Raw genomic sequence first — 22949 nt, 5'->3', positions numbered from 1 at the left:
AACAAATTTTGTCTCTGATTTTGAAGTTTTCTCTGTTTCTGTTTTGTGATATCTTCCTTTTTTTAAATTTCATTAAAATTAATCGTGAAATGAAATAGCTCTCTATATTTTTTTCGTAACACTGATTGCAACAATGCTTTTTTTACGCCTCCGTTGGCCCCAAGGACTCTAAAAAAATGTCAAAAGGTGAGAACATCCTACTTTTTTACTAGCACCGTTTTTGAAGAGAGTAAAATATGGCACACTTCATGATATAAAACTACTAAACAAGCCGTGAAAAATCGTGTTTGTACCCGAACTAAGAAGAACCATTTTGATAAAAGGTATGCAAATATTTGGTTTATTATCCCATTGCTCTACGCTTTGTCAAGGAACGGTTGTATTTTTCTCCCTTCAAAGATTTGTATGCATGCTTAATCAGTTTTGTCTACTCACAGAGATTCATTATTGAGAGAGTTATGGTATGCACGAGTGATAATTTATGAATATTTACTGCAATATTTAGTCATCTCGTACGCACTTGCTCATATCTAATATTTAGGTCAAGTGAATATATTAAGAAGAATATTCCTAAATATTGCTAATCTAGCCTAATTCTGTTCACACCAACATTTCAAAATATTTTCACATTAACTATTCTGAATTTTAAAGTTTTTAAGCAGTTTTATTTAACTCTAGAAAGTAAGGCTTTAATCATTCTCTGAAGATATAAGTCCGTTATAACGACAATCTACAATAGCAGATGGAATTTTCGTAATAGTGAGCTTTTCGCTATAAAAAGCTACTTATATGTAATGTTAAATAATAAAAAATGATTGGACTACAATAACTTTTTACGTCATTGATAACACTGAATGTTTATTTTAATAGTTAGTTGTCAGGAGGAGGAATAAAGCCCATAATAAATAAGTACAACCACTTAAAGTATGCAGTAGAATTCTTGGAAAATAAGCTTATATTAAAGGATTAGTTTTTGTAACTCGGCCAGAAGTTACCCGCTTATGTCGGTCGCTATGTTGAATGATGTTTATTTTTTACTTTCCTGCATTTATACCAGACATAAAAAGTCTCAATTTTCTCCTTTTTCGCATAGTTTTTCTCATTTAAGCAGCAGAAAATGTACTTTCATGAAAAAATGTCGCCATAACAGAAAACTAGAAATTTTTAGTTCCTTATAAACATAATATTTTTCAAACTTTAAGATTATTACTTTTCGGGTGACTTGAAATCTTGAATTTTTGCGATTATGTGAGAAAAAAAATGACCTGACTTTTTGTGTTAGGTTTGGGTTTTGTGAATTTGTGAAAATTCTACCATTAATTTTCTGAACCTTAAGTTACCCTATGAATATGATTATTTTTGTAAGGGTCCCGTTATTGTGAATATATGAAAATAAGGTCCTGTAAAAAATGTAACAAAATAGTATCCTGCTGGAAGTTATAATTTTAAAATCGTGAATTGAAAGCTTCATATATTCCGTTTTTCAATATAATTTTGTTTTGGGTCCATTTTTAAAATGCAAAACATTATGACGAGTCAATTTTTTCGTTAAAATAATTCAACTCAAATTTCACCTAACATGACCCCTGACAATAAAATACATCGTTGATTTATATGAAAGCGCAAAATGTTTATGAGAACCATTTTAAAATCATGGACCACAATTCTTCATCAAAAAACGAAATTTCTTAATTTCTAAAATTAAATCGAATTGGTTTTAAAGCCTTTGCTCTCTTTAATGTTATTGTCTTGTAAGAGTGTGAAAAACCTGTTTCTAAGGAGAAATATTTTAGAATTAATTTAATTTTTATATCAATTGATATTTTAATGATTCTTTCTTCTCATAGGAAATATATAAATTTTTCTTGAAAATTGAAAGACAAGGTACAACAAATTACACGTAATATTTACGTAACTAAGCATTTGATTTTCTTTTAGTAATGTTTTACTTTCTTTTTGATAAAATTTAAATTATTGTGGGTTCTTAACTTGCTTCGTAAAGATATTAGTTTTACTCCTTTTGCTGTATATAAATAAATTATATCTTTAATTTCAAATAAAGCCTTAAACTTTTATTTTGAAAAAAAAAGTTTTATTTAAAAAAAAAATCGGAATGTTGAAAATTTCAAATTTTTTAACAATTAACATTTTTTGTTACATTTCGGATTTCATTGCTTCTTTAATTTACTGAAATTACTTTGAAAATCAATTGTAAAATTTTTTAAGTTAGTGATATTTTGCATGGAAGAACCGCACTGCTAAGGGGAGCGCTTATATTTCTTTCATTTTTAAATTGAGTTTCATTCTACATCACAAAAGGCCTCAGGAGGAAGTAATCATTTTTTTTTTAAAAAGTTAGGAAATAAAGGCTTTGCTTTGTTAGATAAATATAAATAGCGTTTAAAAAAAACTTTTTTTCCTTAAAAGACTATAGCGATAAGACTAAGCAGTCTTTAATTTTGATTAGGAAACTTAGTAGTATTTCGAGTTTAAATATTTTCAAAATAGAATTTATTTTTGTACAAACTGATTCTTTTAATTTTTTTTAAGGAAAACTAATTAATATTTTCCAAAGGTATGAAAAGGGACAAACTTTCAAATGACCTCTCTGAAAATGCTGATTGCAGAATAGTATTGTAATTATTCTTTTATAAAAATCTAAAGAAATTTTGTGAAAACTTTGCGCATTCCGATTGCATTCCGATTCTCCTATTTTGATAGAACGATGACCCTCAATGACAATGAATGATGATTTTATATATTTCAAAAAGAAAAAAAAAAAAAAAACGAGTTAAGTAAATAGCAATCATTTGTTTTCTAGTATGGAAATTTTTTAAAAAAGAAAGAAATGATTAAAAGCGTATTCTGCATTTTCTCTCTCTGTCCCTCAGGTTTTCTACATGAAATTTTAAAACGCGTTTTTTTTTCTTTTCAAAAAAGTGAGTTTTCTGAAGTAAGACGAGCAATTTCTCGCTATTTTAGTTCTAGCTAGCTGCACTGAAGCATGTTACGATTGATGATATTTGTGCATTTCATTGCTAAGAAATAAATGGCGCGTTTAATTCGCACAGAAATGAATCCCATTCTTTACTTTTTTCTTGGACATATTTATTCTCAGAATTTCTAAGAATTCTTCTCAACCCTTTTAAAACTTGAAAAATAATGTTCAAAGATTTCTGATAAAATTGAAAGAAAAATTAAATGTTTCGTCAATTGCATAACTTAATGATTCTTTGGTTATTTATTTTAGTTATTTATTTAGTTATTTATTAGTTCCTTTTATTTAGTCACTGCATTCCCTTCTTTATTAAATAGCACAACGGCTCTTCCATTTCAAAAAATTGCTTCACTTTGCTATTGAATATTTTCGAAAAACTGAGTTATTTATACTATACGTGTCATTTGCAATTTTTTCCTTTTTTGAGTAATAAAATAAGCATCCACTCACTTTTCAATGATTGCCAATCAATTTTGAACAGGAATTGAGGCTGCATTAACTCAAATGAGTGGTTTAACGTTGATATCCTTTCCTTGAACCTTAAAACAGAATAAAGGTGCGTACCATGTGGGGGTAATTGCGATAATGTGATTTTTCTCTATTAAAGGTAGCAGAAAATTTGAACGATAATATGGGTTCAAAATTTCTAACGGACTACTTGTGATGCTTAACTCCTTATCTTTTTCAAATAAGTATTTTCAGAAATTAATTTTTCAATTCTGATAAGCTTATACAGGAGCATCTTTAATTCTGATTTTTTCAGTTTTCGAATGAAACAGAAAGAAAGTCGGATTAGATTTGACCTTCATCTATGGAAACTCTTTTTAAAAATACTTATAAGGCAACTTTAAAGTATGGATTCCCAAAGAAATTTAATCTTAGTTGGACTTTCTAATTAAAATTTCAGAATGTATGCATCTTACCATAATCTTTAAATACTATTAATACTTCAACATCTAATTTTTTTTCCAAGTTGAAAACTAAATTCTAGTTGCGGATATTTGAATCTTTGTCATTACCGCTGAATCTCCGGATATTATCAAGAGATTTTCTTTATATAATTGAAGTAATAACAAAATGTGTAGTTAATATCTTTATTTTAATTAATCTTTATTTAACTTGGTTTAACAATGATTTTGACCACCTCTGTATATAGACAATTTAAATTTCTTGCAACGTTAAAATAATCCCTGCCTCAAATTGTAAATTCACTTGTTATATCGTNAAAAAAAAAAAAAAAAAAAAAAAAAAAAAAAAAAAAAAAAAAAATCTTAAACAGGAAACGTTAAAAACGGCAATGTCGTCAATAAAAAAGTAAATGAAACAATATTGAGTCCCAAAAACTTTATGTATAATATTTAAATATTATCTTGACTTGTGTAGATTTTTGCTTATTTGCTTATTTTTCCGTACTTGATCAAATTTCTGTATTTGATGGCCCATTTCTTATTTTAAGCAAATGTTTAAAATCTTATAAAGGTTTTATACTTTTTAGACTTTACCCTCTTTACATAAATAAATGTCCTACTGCCCCGAAGTGTTTAAGTGATCTTTAATTTTTTTTAACTTTTTACATCGGACATAGTTTATAACACCGATTGATAATAAAAATAACACCATTTTTTTAACGCTGTATGACTAATTCCCAGCGTTTTATTGTCATTAAGCATTACATTCAATTCGAAGATGTAGAAAATAGAAGAAACAGCCGCATTTTTCTCGTGTTAGAAGTAAAATTGTCTACACTTTGTAATAATAAAAATATATGTATATTTTTAGTCGTTGATTTATCAATCTGGTTACAATTATAAAATATCAAAACATGTAGGATGTTGTTCTTTATTTTTTGCGTGTCTGTTGAATATTTTTTTTATTTATTTATGTAACGCAAATCAGCTCTTGCTTTATTTAAAAGTTCAGCAAACCCTATCACGTGATGTAGTGCACAGGATTTATGACAGATGGGAATTAAATTTTTTTTACTGGCAAAACTCACATTCAACAACTATATTTCAACAGCTATTTTTGAATCTTATTTTGTTTGTTTTTTAAAAATTGCCTTTCTAAAATATGAAATAAGCGTCTTTTTTTTAAAAATAAATCAAACAGTCTTTTAAAATCTGTTTGAAAGCTGATTCTTTTTTCTAATACTTGATTAGTTGTAGCTGTGCTGAAAAAGAGCGCTGGGATAAAATAATAAAAATCTTTGACACCATGCCATTGTCTATTTTACTTTTTAGCATGAATCATATCTGGCTTTACCTACTTTCAAAATTTGCAATTCTAACTGGCACAGCTTAAAATAAAAGCATATTTTTTTACAGGCAATAAATTCAAATTCTAATCCAAGACATGTTAATATGCTCTTTCGCAAAGAATAACTCGAACGATCGAAAATTTGCTATTGATGCAATCGTTTCTTTATTTTTCTTTAAAACTTTATGAAATAACCATTGTTTTACAAGAATTGATAATAATTGATGAAAGCAGAAAACGATTATAGAAAATTTGAATGACTTTTCATGTTGCTTCAATCTTGAATTTATGAATATTTAGTATTTACAGCGGCCATATTTTCTTATTTAAATTATTTCTAGATTTTCTAACTAGGTCATTTTTATTCATGTGTACTAGTTTAATTATAAATGTCGAAAATATTTAAGGGAATTTAATTTTGTTGAAAAGGAGGTTGAATCACATGCGAGCATTAAGGAGTAATTTGATTGTACATTAAGCACTGATAAATGTAATTTTGTAAACATGCAACTTTGTTGTTAAAAATTATAATTCAAAAATTTTCGCTCGTTTAATTTTTGTCATTTATTTAAGTTATTGCTCAGATTTTAGTGAAAATTTCGAACAATTTAAAATAAGCATTTTTCAGACACACAGGAAAACACAAATCTGTAATAGTATGTTAAGTTATCGTTACGGTTAACATAACATAAGCGCTATGCAAAATATTGGATCAACTTAGCAACGTTCGGTTGCAAAAAAATTGACATAGTATGGGCTCCTAAACTACTAACAGTTTTAAAATTTTTATTTTTTTGTAAGAAAATAATTTTTCGAATCGTAAGTTTGACAAATTTTCAATTCAGTTAACATTCATGAGACAGTACTTTTTCACAGCATTATTATTTTATTATATGTACTGAAAATTAAATATTTACTAAGCTAATTGTTATAGTTTATTTTTCAACGTGATTTAGAAAATAGAAGATAGCTTATGAGGAATTTTGTGCACTATTTTTAATGTATATCTGACACAATTAATTTCTAAAAATGTTAGCATGTTTTATCAAGAAATGTTGCCTGTTGTAAAGCAAATATCTTGCTTTGGTTGACATATTTGCATTGTTGGAAATAAATCGACAGATTGTTCAATAAAGTCTTACATTTGATGCCCTATCTGGAGCAGAATCTGGCAAAAGTAATAATTGGTCGAAAATATAATGAACTTCGAAAGCATTTAATTAATATCTATTGATGGAATCAACTACATTAGAAGAATAACTGTCAACAACGCTAAGGAGTTCTTTTATGAGGAGAACAAATTTTAGAAGCAAGTAAACTCTAGGTTAGGCGATGAAGGGGAGTATTTGTTAGTGAGAAATTCATTGCAATTCCGAGTGTCTAAAAAAGCACTTCACGTTGAAACGTCATTTGAATCTCTACTGCCGTGCAATAGAAAAATCAACCTAAGCAACAAAAATTCCAAATTGGCATTTTTGTATGGTAAGCTATCGTAAAAATAAAAAAAAAGTTTTTCAAAATTAAATTCTGTTTTATCGATTTCTCGAAATTCCATATTAGAGTTCATTGTATTAGCAATTAAATGAAAATAGTTGCCAAGCCACTTTTCTCTCGAAATCTATAGTGAAACAGAAAAGAATTCGTAAAATAGAAAACATGATCAATGCCCATCGATGTGGAACAATCGTCAACAAAATGAAAGCATCGATAAAAAGAAAATATTAATAAATCAAAGAATTTCACTTCAAAATAATGCATGTAAATTTCCTTTTAATGTTACTTTCAATATTTGCGTATTTCGTTTTACCCACACTGTTAGAAATTTCTCGGAAAAAATGGTTAAAAAATACTTTGTTATTTTTCCATATTTCAAACAAAGCAGTCAAATAACTATAAAGAAGATGGTATTCAAACTGTTCACTTCGAGAAAAACCGCTTCTTAACTACTTTTACCTAATGCGGTTAAGCAGCTAGAATTTGATCGCGCCAACTTAGCCCACCTAATGAAACAACTTAATTTCTTGAAGATGGGTACATATTATAGCCAAGAGGGCTAATCTGAGAGTCTCATAACTGACAGAACGGGGGTTCGTGTCCCAGTTTTGACGCCACAATATTCCCTCCATTCCTTTCAACATATGGAGTATCCAGTGTCCTGCACGCCTTAATACCCATTACCTAACAAAAAGTCTATTTGCTATGTCCAGTTAAATTTCTTTACGGTTTCGAAACCTGCAACGTAGTAAATGGTGGAAAAAAACCAGCATAGTTTTGTATTCATGGTTTTATAACCATACTAGTTGTAAACTGTTTTAAAACCTTAAAGTTAAAAAAATGTTCTTTTACCGTAAACTGTACGGTTAATCGGATGGACAGACCGGATGCTGGTTATTCTCAATCGGATACCGGTTATTTTCAATTATTTACGAATAAAAATTTTAACAGTGCAAGATTACATATTTTTAAATTTTTATTTCACAAGTGCTAATCAACCGATTCCCTTAAAACTTTAGACTTTGTCCATCAAAACTACGTAGATTGAAATAGTGCTAAAATATTTCTTACCTTAAAACATAAGTTTTTTCAAGATATTTAGTAAAATAATTATTTTTTCATGGAATTTCCGTTGGGGATCAGCACGGTTAAAAGTCATGGTCAAACATTTTTTGATTCGCTTTATTAGTTCCATAGCTATGATGAAAAACGCAAAATGTGAAATTATCATTCGGGAGTCCAACCCTATATTTTGAGGGTGAAATATTTCTTTCCATTGAGAGAAAAAAAATGTTTTATTCAAGCGGAGAACATTTTCGTACATCGAATGTTATTTAGTGTGTTCACATTTTATTATTTTACGCATTATCAATTAAATCCAGATAACTCTTATCCAGAGACAAAAAAATTTTCTTATTTGCAATCAAATGTTTATTAATTTAATTACCTGAATAACAGAATAGATATTTCAAATTAACTTAATTCTGGGTTCAAAATTTTGTGAAAGCAGTTTTTTAATTTTGGGGATTTTTGATTTGATAATCCATGTTATTATTTGCAGTAATGTTATTTTCCGGTAAGCGGCTTTTCAGAAAACTGAGTAATTTAAAACATTAATTACTGATAAATTTTGAAACAGTATCTCAATAAAAATGTGGATATTATCCGTTACGTTTTGAATAAAGAAAAGTAAGGCATTGTTTATTTAAGATAATGATTTTATTCATCAAAAGTTTGGAAAATGTCTTCCTTTACTCAATATTATTTTACTAGCATACTTACATTGTGTAACTAGTTAAAAATCAAATTATTAAAAGCTAATTTATTTACAGTTGTGTTCTAATTTAAAGATATTGTAGCAAAACAATGTTGCCTTTTACCAGAATAAAACCAACAGAGATTTTCAGTTAATATCACTTACGATAGTAATTTTCAGATTATAATATTTTTGAATATTTGAAATAAGTTTTATATCTGTTAAATGTGAAAGTCATGCTCTTGGTTACGTAAATCATATGAGTAGATCTTCAACAATTATGCAATTTTTTGTCTTAAAAGCAATTTTTAAAAATACTAACGAATATATGCTCAGAGATGATAGTGCTCCGGAAAAATTCCGGATTTCCAGAATTTATCCGGAAGTTTCCGGAAATACAAGGTCCAGAAGTTTCAAGAAATCATCGATCACATTTATGTATAAAAATTCTTGTATATTTTGCTTAGAAATATTAAAACTGGAATTTACACTTGGCATCTCTCTCATTTGTAAATATTTTTTCTAGTGGAATAATAAATGTGATTAGAGATACAAGTAAACTTATGCATAATTATACCTTTAAGTTATGCTGCATATATTTATTTAGAATTTCATGTTTTGAAAATATCAATAATTTAAATTTATAACGACATTAATTTTTTGAAATGTGTCATTAATGATTTTACTCAAGAAATTTTCAGAGTATTTGAGTTGGGCTCACATTCCAATGTTGTATGTTGGTTTGAAAAGGTCTAAATTCTTCTTTTTTTTTATTCACCCTTTACTTTTTTTTTAATTAAAAAGTTCTATAAATACATGTTTCTAGAATAATTTACCCATCACCTAAAAAATTGCACTCTTCAATATTATCAAAAATGTAAATAGTTGTGCAATATTAGCGCGCATGCTATTATTGTTGAACTATTCACTTACTAGAGTATGATGTCGCTCATTATAAAAAAAAATATCTGTCGCTCCAATATTTCTCTATTTTAATTCTGATAAATAGAGAACTTTTAAAAAGAAAAAAATATAAATGGAGAAAAATCCTTTTTAATTATAAGATATAAATCTTCGACGCAAGAATCATTTTTTTTTTTTTCTTTGTCCAAACATTCCCTCACAACTCAACATTCCACAAACTTATCTTTAGCAAAATATGTATGCGGCATTAAGTAACTCGCTAATCCGAAATCACGTTATTTAATTCGTGTAGCTGTAATAGAAAGTTTCATCCAGCAGTGAACTTAGTATGGAAATTTCTTTTGAACCATATATCATCATACTGTCCGTATAATATTATCGATTTTTGACGTAATTGGTTTGAGAGAAAATGTTTTTTCTTTCTTAAAATTTTCTAGGTCCCAATTGTCTTATTGTAACCCTCTACTTTGTTTTTTGATTAGTTTTATTTCTTTTGAATTTGTGTCTGATCACCTTGAGTACGCAATACCATAAACTTCTTACCTTAAGTTTGGCGTAGTGTAGTCGCATTCTTAGCTTTTTTGCCATTGGCATTCATTTTATCGCAGAATTTTCCATTTACGAGGCTTTTGTTTGCAATCAAATCAAATTTATTAGCTAAGTAACCGTAAAAAGGTAGCATAAACACATTGTAAATATTTGTGAAATTTACTAATTAAGAGGCTCCAAAGGTTTCCTTTTTTTAATAATTCAATTATTAAATTATTATTAAATTATTATTAAATTATTAAATTAAATTATTAAAATGAATTATTAAATTAAATTATTAAATTAAATTATTAAATTAAATTATTAAATTATTAAATTAAATTATTAAATTATTAATTATAATTTAATGATTGGTAGAATAAATTTAAAGTTTTTGCAAAATTAAAATATTTAAAAATTTTCAGACAATTTTTTAAATAAATATGTTTTTCAATTTTTTTTACTCCAATAAAATTTAGAGTGTTTATAAATGCTTAATATTTTTATTAGATTTTGACCAAATAGTTTTATATTTTGACCAAATAGTTTTCTTGTTTCTTCCTTCAGCGTTTGTAGCCAATACCATTTGTATACAGAACCAAAGCATGACGCTAGTCCTTTTACCCGACTATATCTCTAAGAAAATGTGAGGGCTATCCTCATTACGACAATACATACCAAAAAGTTTCAGTTTGTGGCCTTTTCAGGTTCCATCATTGAAGGCTGGGGTAATATTGATACTAATGTCCTCCTGGAATTATTAAATGGTACTCAACATTATATATGTCAAGTTAATAAATAAACATGACGGATATCTATAATTATCAGAAGTGACTTCATTTCAATGGGAAATTTTTTTTCCTGCTTTTATTAGTCGCTTTTTTTTTCTTGACCAGTTGGAGCTCCGTGCAAATGACTGTTTAGATATAGACTTTATTTAAAAATTCCTATTTGTTTTCTTTGCATTCAGTGATGGCGAAAAATCAACATAATTTTATTCAGTTGGGACTGTGTAAGCAATAAAATGCTACTTATCGTAATTAGTAACTTGTTTTAAGTCTAAATTAATGGTATAGTAACTTTGGCGTCTCTAACTCATCTCGAATGAATTTTGTAACACTTGTTGACTTTAATTAACAATCGATTACATTCAAAATAGCATCCAAAAAATTTTAAAGAATTTTCTGTTTGAAATAAATATTTGGTATATTTTTGCCCAATAATTTTCTCGTTTTAAGGCTCGAAGTTGATGGTATCCCTTCTATTCAGCACGTCGGCGTTTTTAGCTCATCTTAAATGGATTATGAATTTTATAACGTTTAATTAACAAACATTCTGAAGATATGTACTTGTTGACGCGTTCATGCAATGAAGTTATCATCCTTTTGCCATAGTTTCCGGTTGCTTTAACGGCCTGAAAGTAGAGTTGAATGACATTCTTTACCTTGGAAGTCGAATCTCGCTTTAGGCCACTCTTCATAATAAGCGAAGCGTAGAATCTATGACCTATGAACCCCCTAGAAAAAAGGAATCTTTTGTGGAAAAAAAAAGCAGCGGCTTTGTTTAAGAACAAGAGTTATTCAAGAGAATGGGCTTATTCTTGATCATTTTAGCCACTATTGGAATACCTTCTTACCTGTAGATAGCAAGAATTGTCTATCTAGGTTATATGTCTGTTGAGGTGTGCGTGATCTGCCGTTCATTCAATTTACTATCTAATTTACATATGAGTGGTGGTAATTGAATATTGAACTTGCTATATTTGTTTTGACAATAGCGTGATTTGTCAAACTAATGACATCTAAAAACTTTGTGTGCGGCATTGTACTTTGTTTTTAAGAAATCTAAGTAAAAAGGACACTATACGACACTATGCAAAAAAGAAAAATTTACAGTGCTTTGATTCTTTAACTATGATCAATATTATGCTTTCTCTTAAAATTAAATCATTTAATCGAAAATATATTTTACTATGCGTTCTAATACATTTTATCTCAAAACAATAGTATGATAGAATGAATATTTATCTATCTCATACACTGATGAATTTTCGAACTTTTTTAAACACATAATTTCTTACAAACACACTGTTTATATTGTATATATGTGCGTGTATCTCAAGTTTTTATTTTTATTGCGAAATTTCAATTTCGTATGTCACAATTTGTCATTAAACGAAAGCGTAATTTTAATTTATGAATAAGCTGTCTATTCGCGAGTTGAGCAGTTAGAAAAATTAAGTTTGTAATTGGAAATTATAAGTACTTATATTCCAATTCTATGATTTTATCTATTTCTATTGATTTCTGTTACCTGGTTTATTGCCATGAACTATATAAATTTCCAGTTCTCATACTAAAAATACATTTTTTTTTTAAAAATAATTTATTAAAGTTATTTTAAGTTAATATTTGAAGATCTTCGTGGAAGAACCGGCAAACTGACATTCCAGTGTATTTGAGTAAATAAGCGACAAAGTTCATACGTTTCTCCTTTTTGTTTTTACGTTCAATCTGTTTTTAGTATGTTTGTGAAGACATAACTCACAAAATTTTCAAAGCTTTTTTTTTTTTATTAAAACTTTTTTTATAAAGGAAGATTTTAATGATTTTTGTGCGTAGCCTTGGGTTGTTTTCACGGACGATTTTTAATGTTTTTCATCGAATATAATTTTGAATAGACAAAATAAATATACATATATTAAGGCTTATATTCATAAAATAAAATTTCAGCAACCTTAATTTGGAATAAACTGGTATCAAATTTTTTCTAGCCTTGTTAGTCCGAAAACTGATCAAAAACGAATCAGAGGCAGCGTGAGTTCAACTATCACGGAGTCGATGTTTTACCGGTATGTGTCGCTTTAATTGGCGAGAATTCGGTAATTTTTAATTTAAAAAAAAATATATAAATAGCTCTGATTGTGGTCGAAATATTATGCTATTTCGTTACATCTAAAGGTATTTTTGAAATTACGTAAAAGTATTTTTATAGTTTGAATACATAAAATATCTAGGTCTAGTTGTTAAAATACAAATTATTTTCAATTTTTCATTAAAAATTTTCAGTTTCAAGCAGAAATGACACCTTTTGATTTATAAAAATATGAATAAAGCAGTTTTAGGTTGTTTTTTTTTATCGTAGGAAACTACGCGTTCCTGATTAGTTACGCGATTCTCTCTTTTTTTTTTCATAATGTAGGTTACCATTTCACAATATACCGCCGTGGAACATCAGTCCATTCAGTGAATAAGCAGCTTTTTTTTTTTAAATTTCCAACTTCTTAGCCTTGAATTTAAAGGACAAGAGAACACCTGTTTAAAGAACAAGGTCACAATCAACTTCAATAAGAATTCTTTTAAGCGAAACTAATCAGCATTTTCGCTATATGGAGGTAAAAACCACGAAAACCTCTCTTGCTTAGCCCGATGCCAATGGAGCTCTGATATGTTTTTACCGAAGTATAATTTGCATCATCACTGCAATCTCTGCTGGCAGGAAACAAAATAAAGTTTAACTATCTCTGTGATCGCTCATATCTAGACTTAATTTGTCTTCGCTGAGTCTTGCCATTTTAAATGAAAAAATTGCCGTTAGTTTTGTCAAACATATAAGTACGCTTATCATTTCGGATTTAACACTTAATATTTTAAGCGTGCGCACACATCTTAATGATTGTTGTTGAACCCTTTTATATTTACAATTTAAAAATAGTAATCCAAAAAATAGAAAGATGTTTGGTGATAGGTATCACTGATAATATGTCATTTGGTTCTGTTTAAATATGTACTATACATACTATTATTACGTATCACGATGCCTCTTTGAGTACTAGATAAATAGCTTTTGTAAAGCTTACCGAATGGGATAAGTATAGGAGAAAATTTTGATTACGTTAATTTTTTAACTATCAGAAGTTTGTCTCGAGCAATAGAATTATGCCGAATGATACTGATTACTGAACATTTTTAATCACAATTTTGAAATGACGAGCTTCTAAAAACATGCTGTGCTTAAGCTAATAACGTAAAGTCATAAAGAAGAGCAACAAATAACAATAAACAAATAAAAAAAATGTATTTTAAGTAATTTAGTCAATTGTCTCCACATAATGTCTTTCAATTCTGTGAATGATTTTGTGATGTTGATCTTAACCGATTTACTGATTTAGTTTTATTTCAAAAGGAGAAACGAGTTTATATGTATATTGTTCCGATAAATTCATATTGACGGCCTTTTCCCATTTGCTGTTATTGATAAAAAAAAATTTCTCACTTTCTCATTCTAAGTGTAACTTAATTACAAAAATCTTACTTTTTTTCCCTATTTTAATCACTTACCGAGATTGTTACGAGTAACCTCAATCTCTTCCTTCTAAAAGAAGCATATCAAAATTATGAACATTTAATGAATTTAATGCAACATTTTAATGAATTTGTGTACTTGGAATGCATGGTAAAGGAGCAAAAATATATAATATAAAACGTTATTTTAAAACAAAATATCGCATGCAAATTTTTAATGCTTTTAATTTTTTTATATTGCTATCGTTACTAAAATGGCTTCAAGAAATTAATACAATATGGAACACACAAAATCATTTTGGCCAGACGAGCAAGCCACGTAAAATAAGCGTGGCATTCAACGTGTTAACTAATTTTTGCATTTACCCTGTGTCAACAACATCGAAATGTTTTTTGTTTTTATAAAGTAGTTCTAGTGAGTTACCCTTAATACTTATTTTATTTAAATCATATAAAAGGTTTCAAAGAATTGTATTCAATTTTTTAATAAATAATAATCTGAAACTGCGATTTTCTAATAACGGCATTTACTTTTTTTTTTTTACTATGCTTTTTTTAATCGTTTTTTAAGTTTTTTTTTTCATGAAATGATGCCCAAAAATGAATTGATTTACCAGATAACATCTTTCTTTATACCTTAGATTTAAATACTTTCTTGAGGTGAGTACTAAATTAAAAATTATTATTTAAATTATTCCATCTAAGATTTTAGAGCACTGCTCGATATAATTCATAATTCCTCGGGAGAGATTTCTTAAGCTTTAAAAAGTTATTTTACACCTCTCTCTTTGGATTTTAAAGGAAAATTTAGAGAGGTTTTTAGTTGTATGTAATAAATTATTGCAAATTAAAACAGCACTGATTAGAGTTTAGTTATTTTTTTAAAATAACGTAAATAATGATCTTCATAGTAGGCAACACTTTTTATTTTAGATGTAATTTGCATAATATCTAGCTTTTTTAATGTCTGATTTCAGATTTCACTAAGAGAAAGTGGAAATTCACTTTCGTTATTTTAATTCTAACAAACATCAGTCATCCCTGAATAGTTGGTAGGGCCCTGGACTTACATTCATGAGAACGGGAACTAAATATTTTTGCGCTAACTCTCTTCTAACTGCTTCAAAATTAACTTTTTTCAACACAGAGATTTAGCACTTTCTCATTTTCTCAACACAATGCAGTTACTACAGAATAATATAGTTTTTTATTTTTTCCAGAGCACAAAAATGCGTACAGGTGCCCTGTAATATCTTGCCTAATTCGAACGAGATTTGTCGAGTCTTTTGTTTTAAAATAGTAGTTTTATTATTGATCTATGCAGTATTAAAAAAAAAACGTAAGATTTTTTATTACAAACCATAGGTTTCCAAAATAAAAATTTGTGAAAAAAAGCATTTCTTTGTAATGTTTGTTTGAATATAATTTTTGTTAATCGATATATTTTCTTTTTTCTTCTAGAATCTCGCTGAAGAAATGCATTTAGATAGCGATGCAGATTGGACCCAGATCTTAGATCATCAGCCTATAGTTTTAAACGATCGAATGATGACAGATGCTGTTCAATCTCCACATATTCAATCCGAGCATAGTTATTCTCTTACACTTAATGATGAACTACCGCAATCCCCCTTTGGGCATAACATTAAACTTGAAGACTACGATAAAGGTAAGACTTTTCATCATATTTTCCATAATATTATACAGCTTAATATTTAACAATAATTACCCTGCAAAGTTCTGCTGAGAATTCAATAGAACGCCGATTAATAGGAGTGCCCAGTTAATAAAGGATCTGGATAATTAAACATACTTAAAAAATAATTATTTTTGGATAACTTCCCTTTACTAGGACTGGCAATTATAAAAGTGGATAGTTTTGCATATTATATATGCCTTGTTTAGACATTTTAATTTTCTATAAAATCGGTTAAGAGCTATACATAGAAGTACACATAAAACTGTCATCCGAACAAACATCAAACACTCAGTGATCGGAAGTAGCACAACACAAGTAGTGAAACTACTTCCAAACACTCAGTGGTCGGAAGTAGCGCACTACAAGTAGTGAAACTACTTCCAAACACTCAGTGGTCGGAAGTAGCTCATTACAAGTCGTGAAACTAGTACTTCCAAACACTCAGTGGTCGGAAGTAGCGCACTACAAGTAGTGAAACTACTTCCAAACACTCAGTGGTCGGATGTAGCGCACAACAAATAGTAAAACTACTGTAGTCGCAACTTTTTTGTAATTTTTAGTGTAGTGAGTAGCGTACAAAAGAAACAGTAGTTTGCAACGATCCATGGTAACTACTTTTAACGTTAGTTTAGAAAAGAAACGATTCTAACGCAACTGATTTTTTTTATGGGTGCAAATCTGTCTATCAATGAATGCAATGAAAATGGCCCTGGGGCTACAGCTGAGCGTTAACAAAAATTGTGTATTTAAAATCACTTATAACTAATATTTAAATTAGCTATTGCGGAAAATAGATAATCACTTTGGTCACACTTTCACTTGCAAATGCACACATTATTTCAAAGGTATTTTCGATGTACTTAATTTCTTGGACGAAATAAAATTGCGTAAAACAATTAAAAAATTGTAAGTGTTTGATAATTTCGCATTTCTTCAATTCAATATTTTCTGTCGGAAAAGACATAAGAAGTTGAAGGTTAAATTAACAAATTTGAAAAAAAGTGTTTTGGAATAACAAACTGATTCACGTGAACATGAATAAATACTTCTCAATTTTGCCCTTATATTTAATGTGAGCCAATATCTTATTCAAAACCATTTTGAACATAGGTGTAAATTAAGTTCTCCAGTTCGTTCGTCTCCTTAAAGTAGTGAAGTAGTTACTACAATTCCGAAGTAATTTGGTAGTCACTACATTTTAAAAAAAGTAGTTGTTAACTGCATTTGTAGCAAAGTAGTTATTGTTGTAGTAAACTACAAAAATGTAATTTTTCCGACAACTGCATGCACTATATAGTAAATGTTTAGAAGAAAAAGTCGTTGTGGTTGGATTTTTTTTTTAAGTCTTCTGCTTATTAGAGGACATTTTATTTTCTGCAGCCATATTGCTCCTAAATCTTTTTAAATGCAAGATTTGACCCCTTTCAGAAAATATAAAAGATAAAGACCAATTTTCGAGTTTTTATTATTATTGTTATTATTAGAAAGACTTGAAAAAACGCATGGTCATTCATCGATTTAGTTAATCGGTGTTCGAATAAACGATGCTCTACTGTAATTACATTTTGAAATATGATAAACTAAAAGCATTTTTTAATGTTAAGGCTATATCGCTCATTTGGTGAAACAATGACGTAACTTGATTTTGCAGTTACGTCATTGTTTCACCAAATGAGCGATGTTATCAATGTATTAAAAAAGCATTTAGAATATTTTTATGCTTCTTACCCCCCCCCCTTTTCCTTCTCATGAAATTATATAAAACTTCCGAAAACTAGTTTCTTTTAGAAAGAAACATTCGAAGCAATTTCACAAATTAGATCATAGTAGCTAGTATTTCCTATAATAAAACATATTTATGCAAATATCATTCAAACGAAAGTCACTCTGTCTACAATTTCAAATTGCCAGTTACTCAATTTATGAGATTTTGTCTGAAAACAAATATCATTCGTACACAATCTACAGTGTCTGATACTATTTTATTTTCAGTTTTTAATACCGATTCAGAAATTTAAATGCTTTTTCAAAATACAATATTTGACATGACTTTTGATTTGACATTTGATATATACATCATTTAAGTACATTGTGAACAATTTTTTTTTCAAATTGAAATCAATTTAAATTATAAGCATTTTTCATTAGTTTCAATATGGCAGAATTATTTTAGTCATTAATATTTAGATTGTGTTTTTATTTTTGGCAATTAGCAAAACACTTTTTTTTCCCCAATGTTTTTTTTTACTATTTATATTCTTATTTCTGTTATATATGAATTACATATCATGTATCATATTAAGTCTTATTTTCAATTAAAGTTGCCTAACTTTTCTTATGAGATAAACGACTTTTTTCCGGATTTCGTTGCAAAAGTTTACAATTTCTTAAACTTCTAAACATGTGCTAAAAACTTTTTGATAATTTTAAATATTAGTAAGAATTTGACAAAAACTTCTACTAACGTAATATATTTGAATGAAAATAAAGACTTTAAATATTAAAAATAGTATTTTTTTGTGTTAACTAACCCCACTTTAACTACGTAATATAGGAAAGACTCTAATTTTGGATATATTTTGTTTAAAGAGTAACTGCATAAAAGTAGTATCGATGTAGAATAAAATTTGTGTCAAATATTTGACCTTTATCGAAAACGAAGACCAAATAATTTTCTATGCATGCACAAAAGTGGATTTCTTTTGAAATATTTTTTTAAAAGTAACCACCAAGCATTTTGTCAAAAAAAATCTACTCCAAAAAAAATTTCATGCACTTTTACTCTATCAATATTTTCAGATAAATATAGTGCTTTGTTTTGTCAAACTTTGAAACAAAATTTTTCTCAACTATACTTGAACGCATTTTTTAAAAAATTTCTTAGCATTTATACGGCTGAAATTTTAACGAAAATATTTTCAAACAATGCATTACGAAATTATTGACCATGATGATTTAAGTACTTCTACACATTATATTAGAAATTGCATTAAATAGGATTCAATATTTTTCAAAAGATACTTGGGGCAATATAATGCTAAGCCACGTTTTCAAATTGTTCAAGAGAGTGGTTTGAATGGGAAAAAAACACGATTTTCATGTAGGTAATAAGATGTTTCTTTGTAGAATTATAGTATTATGTTGAAATTTTGAAAACAATACTGAAAATAAGATTGATGAAAATATGACATCTTTGGTAAAGTCTGCCTTATTATATTAACCCAAGACCTTCATCTATAAATATCCATATTTCATTATTGTAAATACCGGAATATGTCGAAAACTAATTGTTGGAAAATTCTAAAATGGAAAAACTTCTTCAATAATTCAGTTTTGGAAAATAAACTTTAAAAATTTATTAGATTGAGTAGAAATTTTTTTTTCTTTTTGCTTCTTACTATCGATTTAAATGAAAAACTTTTTAAACCAAACAGATCTAAATCTACAGCCTAAATAGAGTAAATGCTTATTTATTTTTAAGAAAAAAAATTTTCGATGAAAATTTTATTTTACAATGCAAATTGAATAATGTTACTTTTTTAATCAATAGCTGCATTATCAAACGTGAATATAAATTTTTCTACAGTGGTTCCTTGGCTCCTTAGCTGTAATAAAGTTTGCATTTATCCATTTAAATCAAATAATTTTACCAGGAAATTTTTAAATAAATATTTTTTCCTCCAATAAAACATTCAGTTTTGTGTTTTGTTGTGACAATAATAGACAAACCTTTTTACTCATCTTTTAAATATCCGCATTGATACTTCTTAGAGACAAAAAAATAGATACGATTTTATTACATGGAAAAATACGTCAAGGATCAAGGTTGGCATGATTTAAATCACTTGATTTATGTAATGATTAAAATCACGATTTAAAATAATTGATTTTTTTTTAAAAAAATCATTGATTTAAACCAACTGATTTTTTTTAAAAAATAATTAAGCCGAAAATATTTTCATAAATATATTCAGATAAATGATCAAAATCTTAAACCAATCTAAGTCGAAAGCAAAGTGCATTAAACTGATATTATACATATTATTTTATAACCGTCATTGAACAGCTGACCCAATGCTGAGTTCAATACCACTACAGCGTTTAGTTCCGTAGCCTTGTAATTTTAAACCCAAAGTAGAAGACAATAGAAGTCCTGGCCCATATTTTGGGAGAAATTTGCCTTCGTGGATGACTTTTCTTGATGGAACAAACTAGCCGCATTTTCGTTGCATGGAGAGGAAAACCTCCCTCGGTTAGCCTGACGACAAGGGAACTCTAACCCATATTCCGTCTACCACTGAGGATATTTTTACGTCAGCACTGTGGTCTGTGCGAACCGGGTGCAGAATTCGTATTGACCAGCCAACGCTGGGATTCAAACCCGATACACCTCATTGGAAGGCGAATGCTCTATCCCTTGATCCACCAGGGCAGGATATCGGTTGACCAGTATAATTTTTATCAGACACATTTGTGAAGTTTTCGGTACAAATGAAAATAAACGCCATTTAAAAAAAAATTTATATATACTCCAATTAATACTATGCATTTAATAATAATTAAAATGTATATAATTATTTTATTATAGACCAACAAATGGAAACATCTGACTTAAATATATTTAAAAACTAAATTTATTTTTTTTGTTTAAAATTTTAGTTTTTTAGATATCAGTTTGGAGCTCTTTTAAGATATAAGGTTCATTTATTGCCTAAAAGCTATAGTTAACATGCAGATTTTATAAGTAAAAATAAGTTATTGATTTTCGAATAAGTCTAATTATATTTTTATGCATATTCAACAACTTTAAACATAATGTAAGATTAATGTAAATATATATTTTAATTCTTTGTGGTGTTTCAACTCTTTGCGGCCCACTGGACAAATTTTATTGACGTATTTAAAAGGATATATCACCCAATTTTTTTAGAGGGTGGTATATTTAATGAAAATTTGATTAATCAATGCAATTTTTAATTACACTAATAAAATCAATGGACTGGAATAGATTTAATATCTTTAGCATTTTTTTTTCATTTCTGTCCAAAAAAATTGTACATTTTTAAAACTAATAAGATTACTTTTAAAAAAGTTAAGGAAAATCTCATTCCCGCAACTTACTTTTATTAAAAAAAAAATCATTTAAACTTTTTATAACGCTTTAACTCTTGATACTAAATATAGAGCATAAAATTCCAAAGTTCGACTTATTCCATTTTTAACTAAATAACAAATAAAAATACATTATTTCTTCATGTGGAACGAAGTTCATTTTTCTGCTAAACGCAGTCTTCCGAATCAAGTGTCGTTTGTGCACTCTTGTATCACAACATTTCTGAAATCGAACAAATAAAAATCCACCGTTAGTTTCCCTTAGTACGAACAATTAGTTCTTTCAAAATATGTCAGCTTGAAAAATATGATCATTAAATTTAAAACTGTCGAATCTATTTTCCTAATAATAAAGTGTTCAGGAAAATCCTTTTGACCACACAATTACACCCAACAAATGTCTAGACATACGGAATGATCACTATTTGCATTTCTATTTCTTTTTTAAAAAATAACTAATTCTGTCTGCGTTTTTTCTACCCCACCCTGTGTTCGTAATCCTTAATTACGTTTTAGTTGTAAATATGAATATGTCACATAATCGACGTTGGGCTAAAGACGTATTCTTTTGTGCCTTGGCGTACCACACTGACCCGCGGTTCAATCCAGACACCTGCTTTCAAGGCTTTTAAGACAAGTCCTCAAGCACATTGCAAGATACGGTTCCGCCTATTCCTGCGACGCGATCTAGAACATTATACTCTTCGAAATATAAAAATAAAACCGCAAAAAATTAGATCAACAACAAGCACGAATCGCTTCTATTGGTACCTGTTGATGTTGACCACCAACCAAGGAAAATGAGCGGGTAAAATAAGATAAAAACAAAACAATAAAACTAAGAAAAAATAAAAACGAGTGAAAAGAATCTGGAGCGCACGAGCTGGTTCATTTTGCGTGCGTCTGACTTCAATTCTTTTGCCTTTAACATACGAAGCTTCACTTAAAACAGGCCATCAACAACAACTATGAATTCATATCTTCGCGATATTTAGAATGTCGATTTTGTTCATCTATTCTTTTCATGACTAGTTCCCGAAATTCCTTCCATCAAAAAAGGCTTCCCTGACCTTCATACCATCCTCTTGCACATTTCCTGGTTCTCAAGAAAAGAACCGGATTCATCTTGATGAGGTTTTGGAAAGTTTTTTTTTTCCTTGAAACTGTCTGCTAACGATCAAAATGTGCAATTATTCATGATCGAAAGGAATGTGTTTCAGTATGAAAACCAGTTAAGCTCCTGATTAAAATAGCTACAATTTAACCTGGTTGAATGGTTTATTATTATAGCTCGTCGGCATTCTTCTCTTGCGTTATCACTGATCCCTCATTGTCATGTCTGTCTGCTGCTTTTCTTTATGTTTTCTTTTATGACCGACACTCAATTGTTTCCGTTAATCTGATGCTAAAAAGCTGCTCTAAGTTGTAACTCATTTCTAATAATTTACAATTTTTTTAACTGCTATTAGTTAAATTAGTTTAAAAATTATTTAAATTACTTCTGTTACAATTCTATTAATTATTTCTTTCAAATTATTTCTGTTTGTGCTCTGATGAATTTTTTCTCTCAGCATGACAGTCATTTTTTTTTTAAATTTAAGATATAAATTAATGAAATTTTTCTTTTTAAATATCGTTTAGCGAAATGAGAAAAAAAAGACAATTTTCTTGGACATACCATTTTAATTATTTTGTTTAATGTGCTTACAATGTTACTGTGTAATAATATTTTCAAACTAAAATAAAGATGCTTCAAATCTTTAGTTATTAAAATGTTTTCCCTTAAACCACATAGATAATGTGATACCGTTTTTATTGAATGCTGTGTTGTAAATTTTTACGAGCATCTTTCAATTTTTCAGTAATTGTTTCTTGTCA

The 22949-nt window shown here is 28.4% G+C and overlaps 1 protein-coding gene across 5 annotated transcripts in view; it reads left to right on the top strand.

The window, feature by feature from the left end:
* Positions 1-22949, top strand: part of LOC107443979 (cyclic AMP response element-binding protein A) — a 202078-nt gene that overhangs the window by 143219 nt on the left and 35910 nt on the right. For all 5 annotated transcript variants that reach the window (XM_071187608.1, XM_043040057.2, XM_043040058.2 and 2 more), the window contains exon 2: positions 15722-15929. In XM_071187608.1, coding sequence (XP_071043709.1) covers positions 15722-15929 — 208 coding nt within the window. The remainder of the gene's footprint in view (positions 1-15721; positions 15930-22949) is intronic.

The sequence above is a fragment of the Parasteatoda tepidariorum genome, chromosome X1 (genome assembly GCF_043381705.1).
Source record: "Parasteatoda tepidariorum isolate YZ-2023 chromosome X1, CAS_Ptep_4.0, whole genome shotgun sequence".
In the NCBI taxonomy this organism is placed as follows: Eukaryota; Metazoa; Arthropoda; class Arachnida; order Araneae; family Theridiidae; genus Parasteatoda; species Parasteatoda tepidariorum.
The sequence above is the reverse complement of the archived record's forward strand: the minus strand, read 5'-3'. Positions and strand labels throughout refer to the sequence as shown.